This window comes from Xenopus tropicalis, chromosome 6 (genome assembly GCF_000004195.4).
Source record: "Xenopus tropicalis strain Nigerian chromosome 6, UCB_Xtro_10.0, whole genome shotgun sequence".
NCBI classification, from domain to species: Eukaryota; Metazoa; Chordata; class Amphibia; order Anura; family Pipidae; genus Xenopus; species Xenopus tropicalis.
This window is the reverse complement of record NC_030682.2, coordinates 33,530,228-33,547,082: the sequence shown is the minus strand read 5'-3', so window position 1 is coordinate 33,547,082 and position 16,855 is coordinate 33,530,228. Positions and strand designations below refer to the sequence as shown.

Below are 16,855 nucleotides of genomic sequence, written 5' to 3'. Positions count from 1 at the left end.
TACATATAGGGCTAATTTTAGCCATCAAATCTCCCCACTGGGAGCTTGGTTCAGTCACCTCTTAACGGCTTAAGCATGTTAAGCACCACATTCAAGACAACATGCCAACATTAGTGCACGGCTGATTTTAATGTCATTGAATCACATATGGGTCTGCCATCCGTTAGACTTGTCAGGATACTAAAAGTGACATTCCATATAAACTCAGCTTTATTTTTTTAATACAATTCAGAAATGTTAATAAATCAAGCCTGATCATCTTTGCAGCAACACTGCTGTTAGAAGCTGATTAATGATTGGCAGAGTGTGTAACGAGAGAGTTTGTGGATTAATTCCAGTGCATACTATCTAGAACACAATCTCTGTAGCTTTTTCTGTTTTTTTGGAAGAGCTTAGAATTATGGGATAAATAAAGTTAATAATGCCTTTATTTCCAAGGGAATAAGTAGCAACGTTTACACTCTATAAAGGTAAAAGTTACAATATGTAAACAATGCCATTATATTAACATTATACATGTAAACAGTTTTATTATACTGACTAAAAGGTAAATATAAAAAGTAGGTGGCTTTAGTCATTTTTCATACGCTTAGCGTATGTATTGGTGTGCAAACTGCCAATGAAGGTTTAACTTACCACACACTTTTATGTTGTAGGTAAATGATTTTGTCAGAGATAAATTTACTACGAATGAGGGCTCCATCCCACTTCTAGCCGAGATCCTTGCTGGTGGATGTGTAAGTAACTTGTTTTAATATTCAGATTTTGGGTAATAGTGTCATATTAAGATAATTTAAGGTTAAACTTGAAAATGTTTGTTTCAACTATTCCTACTGCGATCATTTCTTCCATCCTGTGTAGACTGTGTATGTTTGCTACATGGCAGGGTGTAATTGCACGTGTACAATCGTTTCTCCCTAACAGTAACTACTACCCATGGAAAATGCTCTTTGATACTAAGGTTGTGGTTATTTTGGGAAGGACTAGTTCTCTCCTGCCATTCACACACACACACATACAGCAATGCGTTCATTTGCCAGTTAATGCTATATGGCTGAGAATTTTTAGAAGGCAGATTCGCTAGGCCATTAGTATGTCTAGTCCAAAAAGCTGGTCTCTCTGTGGTTCCCATGGGCACCTCCCTTAAATGTTTGTTCAGCCCTAGTCTGTGGCTCCCTCAGTAGAATGAGTACATCGGTGTTATTTGGCCCTATACATATCCAAAACACCAGCTTTGGGGGGTGTCTACTTTTTGGATCCACCTCTTGAATCAAAAAACAGCTGATTTATAATAAAGAACATGGCCCTTTTGTTTATGGCAAGTTTCTGCATTTTTTGCCTTGTCCATTGCTCCCCTTTGCAATTTCAGTGAATAAAACATATGTTTAGCAGTTTATTTTCTTTGCAGTTTCATATTTATTATATCCTGCATTCAATAAATTGTTGACAAATTTATTCCATAAACATATCAAAAGGTTGGCTGGTTTTGTCTGTACAGATTCTATTCAAGAAAGTAAATAATGTTTCAATAGATATGTCCATATATATTACTGCTGGAAAAAGTTCCTTGGATCTGGTAAAGCATATCATTACAGGTATAAGATCCATTATTCGGAAACCCATTATCTAAAATGTCTCAAATTACAGGAAGGCCATCTCCCATAGACTCCATTATAAGCAAATTAATTCTCCCATTTTTAAAAATTACATTGTTTATTTATAAGACTGTGTATTAATGAATCCTTATTGCCTAAGGCAAAACAATCATGTTGGGTTTAATTAATATTTATGATATTTAGTAAACTTAAGGTATGGAGATCCTAATTACAAAATGATTGCTTATCCAGAAACCCCTAGGTCCTGAGCATTTTAGATAACAGGTTCCATGCCTGTATAAGGCCTTAAAGGGGTTGTTTACCTTTAAATTAACTTAGTATGATATAGACAATGGCCAGTTTGCAAGTGCTTTTCTTTTTTTATCATTTGTGGTTCAGTTATTTAACTTTTGTGTTTAGCAGCTCTCCAGTTTACTATCTGGTTGCCAGGGTCTTGTTTACCTTAGCAGGCAGTCAGTGGTTTAAGTGAGACACTGGAATATGAATTGTAGAGGCCCTGAATAGAAATAAAAGTAATAAAAAAGCAAAACTAATAATACAATTAGAAGCTCACAGAGCATTAGTTGTTTTGCTGATGGAGTCAGTGACCCCCATTTGAAAGTTGGAAAGAGTCAGAAAATTAAGTCAAATAATTAAAAAACTATAAATAATGAAGACCAGATGCAAAGTTGCTAGGAATAGCACATTCTATAAAATAAAAAAAAAGTTAACTTGAAGGTGAAACACCCCTTTAAAATTACCCCTAAAACTTGTGATTACTGGACACAATATTTCAGTGTCAAAATAACCTGCCAGAGAGGCTGCCTTTGATATCCATGTCATTAAAAAGTGTGTAATTCAGTGGCTTGCACTCTGATGTGCAGTCTTATGTGTATCTGTTTTGTGATTAAAATAATCTTGTGCATTGAAAGGATTCCCACCCTCTTGGTATGAGAGTGAGGGGCCGTGTAGTGCAGGGCTGCAGGTGTGACGCTCAAACTGCACACTTACTAATAAAGTACGCTGCCAGAGGTTAACCGACGTCTTGTTGAAAGATCAATGCACTTATTTCTACAAGAAAGATCCCATTAAGCAGTTTCTCTCTGATCAGTCAGGTTTAACCAGTGACTGACTCTTTCCTGGATTCTCCTTTCTTCTGAGTCTTCGAGCACTTCAAGCGACTCTTGATATTCATCCACTGGAAGCCATGTCTTTCATTGGGGGCCTGCGTACGAGGCGCTTTCTCCTAGCCTCCATTCTTTCCTTTTCAGAAGACATTGTGTCATCTTAAAGTCAGATGCCTGTCGAGAAATCCAGACTATCTGTGCTTCTCACGAGATGTCATGTGCAGATCTGGCTGCTGTCTGCCCGCTCTGTTTGATCACTGACCTCTCGTCAGATTCCAGGTAGTGTCCCTTGTTCTGTAACCCCATGAGCATTCCTGGAAAGAGAAGAAAAAAGAGCCCTGCCCTTTGATTATTGTCCCTTTCTATTTAGGACTTTAAAGCAAGAATCCAATAAAGGTCCAGTGTAAAAAAACATAGTGTATGCTCCTCTTACTTTATACAAAGCTCCATTGACCCAGTGAAAATAGCTTTAAGCATAGGGCGGTGAAATATTCAGAATTAAAAAATAATAATAAAAATAAGCAACACTATGTAGTAAAATCAATGGGAAAGTGATGGATTCTTAGGTTTATAGTATGGCAATTATGGCAATTGTTCTACAAGGTTTAATTATTAAATATTTTAGATAGATGGTATTTGTTTATACATTTTAGGCATGGTAGGCAGGAAAATCCTTGTCAGGTTATTTACATATAATATACAAGAGCCATAAATAAATATCCTGAAAATTATATCATTAAATGGTACTTAGTAATGTCATTTCTGTCACATGACTCCCTGAAACTTGTGTATTGTAATAAATAATGTACCCCTTGTTGTAACATATGAGGACATTAGAAGTTCCTTCAGAGTTCCATGACCTGTATAAAAGCACTTGGCCTTCAACCTCATGTTTGTATAGGGTACTGCAACTCCTTCATGACCTATAACAGTGCTGTCCAACTTCTGTTGTACCGAGGGCCGGAATTTTTCCGACCTACGTGGTGGAGGGCCGATAATGGAAGCCAGTTTTGACCACTCCCCTTTTTGAAACTGCACCCACTTGAAACCACACCCATGTTATCACATGAACATACCCATATTAATGGTTGTAGTACAGCAAAAACCTGCCATACCCTGCAATACCCTGCCTGTGTGTGTGCCATACTCTGCCTGCCCTACCCTGCCTTTGTGTGTGCCATCCTCTGCCTTCCCTACCCTGCCTGTGTGTGCCATACTCTGCCTGCCCTACCCTGCCTGCCTGCCATACTTTCACTGTGTGTGCCATTCTTGGCTGGTTTGTGCCATACTTGGCCTGTGTGTGCCATACTCTGCCTTTCCTACCCTGCCTGTGTGTGCCATACTCTGCCTTCCCTACCCTGCCTGTGTGTGCCATACTTTCACTGTGTGTGCCATTCTTGGCTGGTTTGTGCCAAACTTGGCCTGTGTGTGCCATACTCTGCCTGCCCTACTCTGCCTGTGTGTGCCATACTCTGCCTTCCCTACCCTGCCTGTGTGTGCCATACTTTGCTTGCCTTATGCTGCCTGTGTGTATGCCTACAGTGACACAATGCTGGCACTGCTCCTACAGTCTGCAAAATAACTATATATTAAAAAACTTTTTAATTGCAGTACCACCTCAGTATATGTTCTTTTGGTAGTGTGCAGGGATTATTTGTGGGTTTCTACTGCTCCTGAGGTGTGAACAGGGGAACAATGTGGGTGATTACAGCCTGAGGTGTGAACACTGCAGGGGGTGAACAATGCAGAGATTAAAAGGTGTGAACAACACAGGGGATTACATATTTAAACAATACAGCCTGATTACAGCCTGAATCTGAGGTGAGAACCATGCAGGGGGGGCAGTTAATCACAGTACTGATACCATTTAAAGCTTACACAAGAGTAAGCCATCAAAGCAGCCAGACAGGTGGGGGGCCACACAGAGGGGGGCCGCCAGTTGGACAGCACTGACCTATAACATTCCTTTTTATTTTACTACAGAGGGTACATTAGTCACTATATTATTTTTATTTGGCAAAAGAAAATATGGGTCAATAATAGTTTATTTTAAGTTTTGTAAACTGAAAATGTCCTTTCTTTGTTACAATAATTCCACTGAGTTGTTGTTATAACTAGAAATAGAGAAATTCTTAGTTTCTGGTCTTAAAAAACCTAGAGTGGTGCATATGGAAACTGGGGACACTGGTGCATAAGAAGGAATCTGGGAACACTGCACCAGTGATACATGGCATTGTCAGTGGGTGCTAGAGGAGGAAGGATACTGCCACATATCAGAAAGGTAATGCATATGTTCTTGCTGAGGTGCAGCCACTAAAGGATCCAGCAGCAGTGGTGGTGTTGGTTGAGCGCATCTGAGCTGGAGTCTTGACTTCCGCTGCTTCTAAAGTGTACAGAAGTTGAAAACTTTGAAAGTGGCTACCAACAAGATTGATTGACGAGCCTGAAAGCCCAAACAGAAGACAGGACATTCTGCATAACCACAAACTGTATGGTTGCTGCCTAGTTGATAACACACATTTATAACCTTCCCATGGCAGAAATAAAGCCTATGTTATGGGCCGCTCAATCTGCGCTACCGCGAGTGACAAACGTCCCTGGTCTTCTCTCCACCAGCAGTACTGTAAATCCAGCTTACATTACTGCTGGACACAAACTAGTGATGTGCGGGCCTGCCCAATACCCGCAGGTCGGGAGGTTTGCACCGTTCTCAGCACATCACTTACAGGTCGAGGATGGGTTCAGGTTGAGCTCTACCGCTTACCCTCCCTGCCCACGACCTAACACTGCTGTTTGCCTCTTCTGGCTTGTGAATTTATTGGCACGCCCCAGACAAGCCCCACCCCTTTTGTGACATCATTGCAGGGCAGGCACAGGTCTATAAATAGAGGGGAGAAGCTGGGTCGAGTAGGGTTTGGGTTGGGAGCAGGCGGGTTAGGGTCAGGTGCACATCACTAATACAAACATCATAAAGTAACCCAAAGTTTCCTTGTGAGGCAACTTAAGGCTACTGTAGAAACAGGAATGGACACACATTCTCTCACCTGTGATTTACATTACTGCTTGTGGAGAGGGAATTAGGGAAGATTTATCACTCACCACACATGTTTACTGTGGGCAAGAAAACTTCCCTAGTTCCCTTCTCACCGGGAGTAATGTCAATCAGCACTGGGAAAACATATGCATTGCTTCCAGTTTCTGAAATTCCCTGACTAAGGAAACGTCGGGCTACATTGTGAGACCTAGGTTTTCCCACCTGTGGCTTACTGTACTGCTAGTGGGAAGGGATGTTTTGTTGTCTGTTGTAGCACAGATTTACCTGGGGCAACAAATTGTTTTGTGTGCCACTGCCATTAGAACCAAGGATGTGGGATTAAGTGTAAAATTAAATACATTTGAATCTCATTGTGTTGCTTTGCTAAATTTTTAATGAAAACAGGCAAAATGCATTTTGGATATAAGATGTATTAATTGGGTCTATTTTGAACACAGATGTATAATGTCCCTTTAAAGGGATAGTAACATGTTCCAATTATATCAGAGACATGTCACTTTGCCTACGTAAGCCTTAGCGCCACTCTCTAGTTTTCTAACTGATGTGCCCCCCCTGCCTCCCCCCAGCTCACCCCATACTAACCTGTGTTGGTCTCAGCAAGGCTTTAAGTTGAACAGCTGCCTGAGTAGTTACGCACTTTGGGGAGGTACAGTGTTCTTATAGGCTGAGGCACTGTTTACATTTGTCCTCCAGCCTATCAGAATGTTGCCCCGCCCCCCCAAGCACTCCATTACTAAAGAACCTGTTCAACTTAAAGGAAAAGTAACACTATAAATTTTTTTAAGTAAAAAAATCTATTCTACCTGGCCCCAATAATTAGTGTTACTTTTCCTTTAAAGCTGTGCTGGAGGCCAACACAGGTTAGTATGGGGTGAGCTGGGGGGAGACAGAGGGCACACTGTTAAAAAAAAACAATAGCTAAATTCCAAAACCTGGAATGTGGCACTATCCCTTTAAGTGAATGTGCAGTAAGTTTCATTAGTACATTTAAATGCTTCTGTGTGGCTTTATAGCTAAACTGGAGGGTATTTCTGCAAGTATATCTTCATCCTAAGAGTCAAAACAAGGGAGTGTCCCTAAAAAAAAAAAAGGGACAGTTGGCAGCTGGGTGAATGTTTACCCTGGCAGGTGAGGGTGTTTTTTTGTTAGTGTTAGAAATGTTTGGTTAAACTTACATAAATATATCATATATGGGCAAAAGTGCCTGGACACTCCACGGATGTGTGTTTTATTTGCGGCACTTGCAACACACACTGTGTCCGGAAGCAATGCCAGAGGGACTATTTGTAGTGAGCGTGGGGTTCTTATGGGTGTTCAGAAGCAAACAAACCTAACATCCCCACATGCCAAGCATCGGCTGGAATGGGTTAGAGTAGTAGAGGCATGTTCTCTGGAATGATAAATAGCAGTTCACCATCTGGCATTCTGATGGAAATGTGTGAGTTTGGTGAATACTATCTGAATACTACCTGCCCGAATGCCTAGTGTTGGAGGGAATGTTTGGTTGAGGATTCTATCTCTGTGGTTTGGGATTGGGAAACCTTAAGGAACAGTTTAGTGAAAAAATTAAATGCAATTTTTGCGCAAATTAAAACATATTTGTAATATAGTTAGTTAGGCAGAACTGTAATCTATAAAGGCTGGAGTGGGCCAATGTCTAACATAATAGTCAGAACTCTACTTTCTCTTTTCAGCTCTCTAAACTCTTCCATTGTCAGTGACTTTAGAGGGGGCCACATGGAACATAACTGTCCGTTTGTGAGCATACAAATGCAAACTAACTGAACAGTTATGGCTCATATTTAAAGAGCTGCAAAGAAGGACGTATTGTTCTGGCTATTATGTTAGTCATCTGCCCACTCCAGCCTTTATAGATGACATTTTTGACTATATTGAAAACAATTTTTTGCGCAGGCTATCTATTTTATCCAGTTTTATTTTTACACTGAACTGTTCCTTCAGTGTAAAACACTGTGGGATTATTTGGAACTAAGGGAATCTAGTAAAGAGTATTTGAAGAAGAGAAGTGGAACAACTCTATAATAATACCCTTGGTTTGGGAATAAACTAACCTGCACAAAGCCAGGAATGTGTCCTGATATTTTTGACTATATTGTGTGGTAGAAAGTATAGGGGAAAGATTACAAAATACTGTGTAAAGCAATAATGAGACAACGCTTCTCCCCAAAATAAACAATGCCAGGTTCAGTGCTGGGTTAAGCAGTGTTTTTGCATTTGTCCAGACAGAATTCTGGTTTGTAGTGCATGTAACATACTTTATATACATTTTGTGCCATTTTTAAAATGCTGGCTGCCGTAACATTTGTTTTGTGTGTAGAATTAAAATTATCAGTACAAGCCAATACTTTAGCTTTAATTATAACTATTAATATTTCCATTTTATGTAAACAGAATTCCAGTTTATATACATTAACAATAATTACCTAAATGGTTAAGGGTAACGTATCAAACCATGTGACAGTCTTAAGCTGCTGCTGAAGAAGATGATGATGTATTCCTTTAGTGCTCCTCTCTGCATTACACTGAGCATGTGATTGAACCAAGCTTTTCAAGCCATTGGCGTAACTCAGGAGCTTTGGCCTTGTGTCATATGAGCCGCTCCACTTTGCTCTTCATTCAAGCGTCACAAGGAATTGACTTCTGCAGCCCTGGGGAGTTCACCTTGCATCATAATTACTGGGAATTAGTACGCATGGCTAATTTTGTGCACTTTTCCATTGTGCAATTTTCTGTTTGTAAATTTGAGCCCTCCTTTTTTAATGCAGGCTTCATGTTCACCCAAGAGCTTTTTTTTTTTCATAGCTCTTATTACATTACTTGACAGTGGAAAATGTGTTGGGTCAGTGAAGAAAATAAAAACAAAATGTGACATTAGAAGGTTGGTTTGCACTGAGCAGAGACCGATATTATCATTATGTCCTAAATGATTATTTTCTAAATGTGTAACTGAGATGGCCACAGGGTACCTCAGGGCTCGGGTTCTGACCGCTAGACTAGCGCTTCCTGTTTATTCATAAAACATGTTTTTGCATTCACCACCAGTAAAGTGCTGCTTCTAAGCAAAGAACATGTTTTAGGAAAAGTGAGAGGGACAAGGTGCCATTGCACTGACATTGACTGAACTGCAGTCTCTTCTCTATGAAGAAAGCTACCAATCATAGCATCATTGTTTTCTGAGAGCCAATGTGTGTCCTTTGGAATTCTACATAAAGGTGCAATTAACAAGACTTGTGTTGACTAATTTTGACAGCATAGAAAGTCGATGCAACTTTGGGATGATTGCTGCATGAATGCTAAAGGGAAATTTCAGACAATGTAACACTGGATATGACTGGCTGCATGTAAATCAGATCACGATTGGTCTGTTTTTATTGAGCTGTAAGTAGCGATACCTTCCAACATTTACAGACTGGTGAGTAGGGATCCATGAGGCTGCTATAGGACTAGGTAATGTCACACCATATGCTTCTTCAGGACACAGATAAATTGGGGTGCCGTACTCAAGTAATTCACAATGGCTAATGAGACACCACCATTTTTTTTCTTTAAATTCTGAAAAATGCTCAGTCATCACATTAGCCTAACATTGGCCATACATTGGTGTATACTCATCAGTATCCAACTAAACAGCCTGTGGCCTGAACAAATCAATACCCTACAAATGGGCCATAAGTTATATGGCCACCTTTCTATTATATTGCTCATTTAGGCCAACAGCTCAAACTTTTGGAACATCAGGAAATAAAGAGGAACAACAGTACTGGCAGCCATTACACATCGGTAGATTCAATTCTCTAACATTTCAACACTCACAGTTTTATTGGTACATGTAGGTCAGTTTCATGTATGAACTGGGATTTAAAGGAGAATTTATGCTTAAAAATGAATATGGTAGAAATGTCATGTTTTATACAGACCGGGTCAGCGGGGCCCACGCCCATAGCGTACCCCCCTCCAGGGCCCTCCCAACCCCCCTCGCAGGGCCCCCCCAACACCCCTCGCAGGGCCCCCCACCCGACGACCTTCCCCGAGCGCATAAATATAACGCGTCGGTGCAGGAGCGTTCGGGCAGGGGGAGCGCCGCAAGGGTCGGGTCTGGGACGCCGAGGCCCACCGGCGGCCCAGTCCGACCCTGTATACAGAACTTTTTGCACCCGCTCTATAGCAGTAATAATCCAGACCTTTACAGTTGTCACAGGAGCTCCCCATCTTGGATTTCATTAGAATTGTGCTCAGTGTGCTCTGGGACACTGTTGAGAAGCTAAGCTTAGGGGTCGTTCCAAATCATATGATCAATCTTATACAGGGACAGTATCTATGCTCTGTGAATCTGCCTCACAAGAATCACACATGGAGTAGCTTAAGTTTCCCTGCTTAGCTCAACAAATGGTTAAAACCATTTTTTTTTTTTTGCAATGAAAACAATAGGCAAAAAGTATGTTCAGTACAAGGTCCTATTCATTGCACTCATGTTGTTTAATTGCATTTCAGGGCAACCACTGATGGCTATACTGCATCCATTCATGGGGTGTGTTTCTCATTCATCCAGGTCATGGTATATCTGTAGTGATAAGTTAAATCAACTGGACTTGCTGTGTTTTTTCTAAAAAAAAAAAAAAATCCTGTTAATTTGACTTATTACTACAGATATTCACTTGGTGCTAAAAACAAATAGGGCTGCTTATTTATTCAGGGCCCCAGAAGGCTAGGCAAGCTTCTGATGAAAAAACTAGGTATCCACAATGTAACAGCTAATGAAACAACCTGTTTTAAACTCTATATTATTGTCATCACTTTTCCTTTATAACTTTACAGAGTATCGTCGGAGAATCAAGGGGTTCTGTTGAATAGAAACTTACTGATGTTATCCACAAAGAGCTACAAAGCTTACTGTACCACTATAGCAGCCGACTCTCGTTCCATAATGCAAACATATTAAGATTATTACAGAGCAAGAAATTAATGGGAGGCAATAATAGAAATCACTGCAATAACAGCCTGGGAGCAATGCTTTACAGCTGAAGCCTTAAGCAGACTATAGGCAAAAGAATGAGCCCGACTGTACAGTGTTGGTCTTGGTGAAATCCTGGGTCAAGCTTCTATTTCAGTAGGGTTTATATTCGTTTATGTGTGTGTTCTACAAGGGATTTTTCAAATTTTTTTTTTTAACCCTACGGTTGGCTTTTTTTTTACCGTGACTATTTTACTAGAAAACAAAAACTAGTTGGAATTCCACTGAAAAGGCTGTTTCACGGTGCTCTCAGATTACCCTGGATACTCCAACCAAACTTGCTGTACACAACCAGCACGCTTATGAAAAAGCCGTCACACCTCTGACAGGTTCCTAACATAATTGCTTTTGTAATGTCACTCAAGTACATTTATGTTTTCATGCTGCTTGGCTGAACTTCTAAGCACTTATACCACACGTATGAAGATGAAACATTGCTTTCTTTTTTTTTTTTTTTTTTTTTTTTTGCAACACGGAAATACTGGTTAAAACTTGTGGAATTCTTCTATTCTTTTTGTAACTGTTGAAACGTATCATTTTTTTCCCCCCACACTTCCCTCTCTATGAATTAACAATAAATCATTTAGAAATTAGGTGGTCCTAAGGCAAAGTTGTTTAACCCATACATGCACTGCTTGGGAACGACTGTGTATAAGTAATGTTTATTATTTGGATCGTCATACCTTAAATCTACTAAAAAAAACATTTAAACAATAAACCCAATAGGATTGGTTTCCCTCCAATCAGTATTAATTATATCTTAGTTGGGATCAAGTACAAGGTACTGTTTTATTATTACAGAGGAAAAATCCATTTAATAAAATCTGAATTATATGATTAAAATGGAGTCTATGGGAGATGGCCTTCTCTTAATTCAGGGTTTTCCGAATAATGGATCCCATACCTGTATTTTATCACCTATTAAACCTGTATTGTTTGCTGCTCCCTGTTCTGCCGACTGACGCCATGGCATGCTTGCTTCTGTTACAGGCTGGAGGATCCCAAGTCATTTTCACCAACCCCCTGGAGATTGTGAAGATTCGCTTGCAGGTGGCGGGAGAAATTACTACAGGCCCTCGTGTCAGCGCCCTAACTGTTCTGCGGGATTTAGGCTTTTTTGGCCTTTATAAGGTATTGCTATGGCAAATGTGCTGAATTCTGTGTGCATAGAATATAGACCTATGATATGTGTGGGAAATTTAGGAAAGCATTGCTAGTGTGGTACTCCTACCCATTAGAGGTGAGCACAGCTGCTTTGTGTTTCGTTTCAGGGTTAATATGGTACAATGCAAAGCTATCTCTATTACTAGCTTAGAGTCTATTGTCTTCCATCCCTACCTGCTCTGAATTTACTGTTACGTGGCAGGTAAAGTGCATTACGGCCCTCTTGTGTTATTTCTAGGTAACTGATATTGCTTGCACTAAAATGATATCCCCTCCCAGTTTCCCATTTTAAACCTGACTGCCTACTACATAGAAGTGAAACGGTGTTTGATCTCCACTCATTATCGAAATTTGCATAATGAAAGAAAATGTAAATGCCAGTGTTCCTATATATATATATATATATATATATATAGTACATATTTTCAGTGGTATTAATGTTATTTGCAAATGTTTTTGCTATTGAAAGCAGTATCAGTCTGAATGTTTATATTCTCTGCACTTGTGGGTCTGACTCCTGAAATTATGCAGCAGAAGCCAGCTGATAACAGACTTGGAGCACAACTTAATTGTTGTACACTTGCTGAATGTAACAAGTCCGTTTTTGGTTGGGCATCCTCTTTAAAGGACAAGAGAAGGTTAAATCACCTGTTATCCCAGCTGGTGCTTCTCCTCTTATGAAAACAAACCAGCCTGGTGTATAACTCTCTTTGCACAGCACCATAGTTGTCTCCTCACCCTCTATCAGAGTAACAGGTAAGCAAGTCATATAGCTGGGGGTGCCCAATTTCCCCCCCCCCCCACCCAGTGATTTTGCCTTTCCTTTTGCTTAAATGTATTCAGTATATATACCAAAGCTGATCTGAAAGTGTTTGTTTTCCCTTTCTAAACTTTATCTTAATTGCTGTTAATGCATGAAAACAAGTGATTACAGATAGGATCTGTGACCACAGTGACAGAATGCATAGTTCTACAGATAGCTGGAATGTTAGCCATAAAAAAAGGATTGCTGCTTTTGTCAGGGAAAGGAAGGAGACTGGGAAATTTAATTAGATGGTTAATCTTAAAATGTGAATAAACTGGCCTATTAACACTTTAATGAAGCGGTTACATAGTACTATATGCAAGTTTTATACACCTTTGCACTGTTATCATAAGAGATTTAGTCCAGCCCAAAGGTGGCCACACACGTGGCAATCTGCCAAGATCGTCAGACCCGCCACTAACTTTTAGGGCTGAAACGGCAGATAAGGAGGTAGAAACAATAGGATTTCTACCTCCTTCTGCCAATTCAGCCCTGATGGCAGATTTTGCTCAGGCGCCTTCTATTGCGCCCGATCAAAATCTTTTGACCTGGCCGATCGGCGAGTCGACCGATATCGGCAGCCTTCTGCGAGGTTTTGTACGATATTATTGGTGCGTGTATGGCCAGCTTATTATATGGTGTACAGTTATGGCTACAGGGAACATATGGGCACTGTTATATTAAATTGATGCAAAGAAAACTAATGGGAATAAAAAAAATGTCTATAGATCCTGTCGGATAAAAATATTTCTGAGGGCAGTGTGAAAAATTGGACATGTCACTACATCTGCTAATTGGCCTATTCCCAGAGAGGCTCAGGTCAGTGTCCCCTTTAATGCACAAGGCTGTAGATGATGCAGCACAGCTTCTTAATTAGGAAGTTAGGCTTGGGTTGTTAGAAGCCTAGGGCCCGCTCTCCCTATATAAGTGGAGTAAGTATGAACAGCTTGCAGATGCCTAGTGGTAATGTTATTGTATATGCGCTAATGTGCTTTGTGACTGGTGTGTAACTGACATTGCTGGGCAGAGAAGGGTTAATAAGTTTAAGTGCTGGGGGGGGGGGGGGCGAGACTGACTCAAATTAATGGATCAAGAAATGACTTGCTGCCTATTGTTTACAGCTATAGGATCCAAATAACAATCACAGATGCCAAACAATTTCTAAACCTGTAAGGTAGGAAGAAAAGGGGGGAAAAGAGAGGGTGGGAACATGTACAGGTGCCAGAAGCATTAAATAACCCTCCCAGACAAGGTGCACCTCTGTCTTCTGTAGTTTAAGGTCCCCCCGTCTGGCATTTTCCCCCCTACTCGAGACAATGTGCATTCACTGCAGGAGACGAGGTTTAACCTGCGTCTCCCAGACCTGCTGGCTCCTTGTGCCCAACCCGACACAGAGGTGCCTTTGTGAGTATAATTACTCTCCCCTTATTGTACGAACAGTTGTTTAGAGCCTTCCTAGCAGGTTGGGCTGGAATAAGCAAGAATTAGCATGTGAAAGAAAGTGGGTAGGTTTATCCCAAGTTGCCCCGCAAGTGGGGATTCTCTGTCCAAATGATAAGATAATGAGATTTCAGCTTTTAGCCCTCTGGGGACCCCTTGTACAACCATGTTTTCTGCAGCTCACAAACAGCTGCCGGCCTCACTGTATGCAGGATAGGATTGTGTGTTATATGTCACATGGTGCATGTTCCCACGTCATTGTGTGTATGTACTATATATATGTATGTGTATATAATATGTGTGTGTGTATATACGATATGTGCGTATCTATGTATAGAAAGGTACCATATTTATGGCCATAGGAAAACGTGTATAAAGATGGAGGGGCAGATATATTAGGTGGCCCATTGATCAAAATCCGAGTTTGCATATTTTTTTTTTTTTTTCATGATTCGAGAAAAAATGTTGCAAAAAAAAAAAATATATATGTGAATATATTCAAGAACCACAAATAGTTGGTATTTATTAAAAAAAAAAAAAAAAATACAGACGAAAGATCAAATTCAATAGAAGAATTGTCTTTTAACAACTTTATTTATTTTCCCAGTTGAAAATGAATGGAAAAATGTAATTCTCACCAGGATGTGACTTTTATTTCTGTTAATTTTGATAAATCTGCCCCGAAATGTATTTATAAAAAAAAAAAATGTGTTGTAACCACTGGTAAAGCCATAAGTAATCTGCCCCATAATCTTAATATAAGGATCACTAGTAAGTTACCCAGTGCATGATGTCATGCTATATTTATAGGGTATCCTATCAAACAATGCTCATTCATTTCCCACGTACTTAGTAACCATAATAATGTGCTAATGTGCTAGTCAGTCATCAGAATGAGAAGATTATTACATCACTGATCAAAATCCTTAACTACCATTAAAACATCAAAGAAGAGCCCCGAATTGGCTAGAAACTGGCATCAACTTGGAGAATGCTGCTGAAAATGCATTAGGGCATTATAAACCACACCGGAATTCTTGCACAGGCGCCCAGAGGCCGCCATCATCCCCCGCCCCCCTCAGGATCACATATGCGGAGCCCTGGGCACAGGACGCGCTGGGGTTCAGGTTTGCCTGGATGCAATGCCGCCCCTAAATATGTGCCACCCTAGGCCTGGGCGTTTGGGGCCTCGCCACAAATCTGGGCCTGATTATAAATTTATATATTTACTTACTGTTAACATTTAGCATCCACTGAAACATTTTGCTGTTGTGATTTTCCCGAATTATGATTTATGTGGGGTTGCTCAGCTCTGTAACCCTAGTAACTAGTTACTGGTTTAAATATACTTTCTGTCCATCCATATGCAACAGTTTTAGCTTTGTGCTATTTCTTGCCCATGTTTACTTACTTGCATATCCATGAATATCCCCCATATAATATCAGCCCACTAATTTTATGCTTGGCAGGTCTCCTTATGAGCTGCCAGAAGGAGCTTTCAGGAAAGGATCGGAGCAAAGGAAGGCAATTGATGAGAGCCCCTTTGACTCCGGACGAGCTGTCCACATCAGAAAGGCGTGAAAGTTAAAATAAATGTTGTTTTTGCAGTGTAAGATACTGCAGCCAATCTCCCTAAGCCTCCCTAATTGGCCTGGACTTGCTGCGGACAATTAACCTGGAAATAAACGAGCCCTGTATTATAACCTGCTCCCTGTGAATGTACCTGGGATGATGGGAGATGCTTTAGCTGACTTCATTCCTGATCCTTAGCCAAAGGCAGATGCCCCCCAGGCCTGATCCATGCCTGTCCATTGACTGCTGGTTTTCCCTTGGAGCCCACTTACATCCATAAATGAATTCAGGGGTCAAAACATTTTTTGGCTTGAGGGATTCTGTGCTGGCAACTTTCTATTTCACAAGCCCTTTGGCCGATAAATATGTAATGGAAATAGTTATTGGGTGCACCTTTTTGCAAATAGAGTTTAAATTTTTTCTTATTTTAAAATATTAATCTATTTTTTTTTTTCTATAAATGCTCTGTAAAACGATCTTGGTGGGTATTATTTATCTGCTTATTTATTGTGATTCACAGGAGTGTGAGCTGCCACACTGGTTGCACATATGAATTTAACTCTAGTATCAAATAAAGCTGTTCCTTCTTGGTGAATTGTTCTAAATTCACTATAATGAATATTTGGCTTTTACTATGCATTAAGCATCTCTCAAATATATGATTTCTATTCTGTTACTTGATAGGCCCTGCATTATTTATCAAATCAATGTCTCTTTACAGCATTGCTAGTTGGGCCTTACTGTACCTTTAACATCACCATTTACTCATACAGTGTAGGAAGTTATACTGTGTTAAACAATAAGGAGAACAAATACCCATACCCAAGATATACAGATAAATCTAAAAATGAGAAGGCTTTGTATATAAATACAATGTACTGTTACCCAATTGTACTTTTGCTTCAGAAGCTGTAATATAATTTATATTAATAACCTCCTATGTAGACCTTGGGGCCTGTCATTTTGGTTTCATTAGGGTTGTAGGGCCCACATCTGCACAGAAGATAATAGATCTACTTCTTAGAATACCGTGGCTTTAGGCCAATGGCACACTGGGCTGCACCT

General features: G+C 40.2%; 1 protein-coding gene across 3 annotated transcripts in view; it reads left to right on the top strand.

Moving 5' to 3' along the window:
- slc25a13 (solute carrier family 25 member 13) overlaps positions 1–16,855 on the top strand; it is a 70,805-nt gene that overhangs the window by 41,051 nt on the left and 12,899 nt on the right. For all 3 annotated transcript variants that reach the window (XM_012964183.3, NM_001114497.1, XM_031903169.1), the window contains 2 exon segments: positions 657–737; positions 11,800–11,940. In XM_012964183.3, the coding sequence (XP_012819637.1) occupies positions 657–737; positions 11,800–11,940 (222 nt within the window).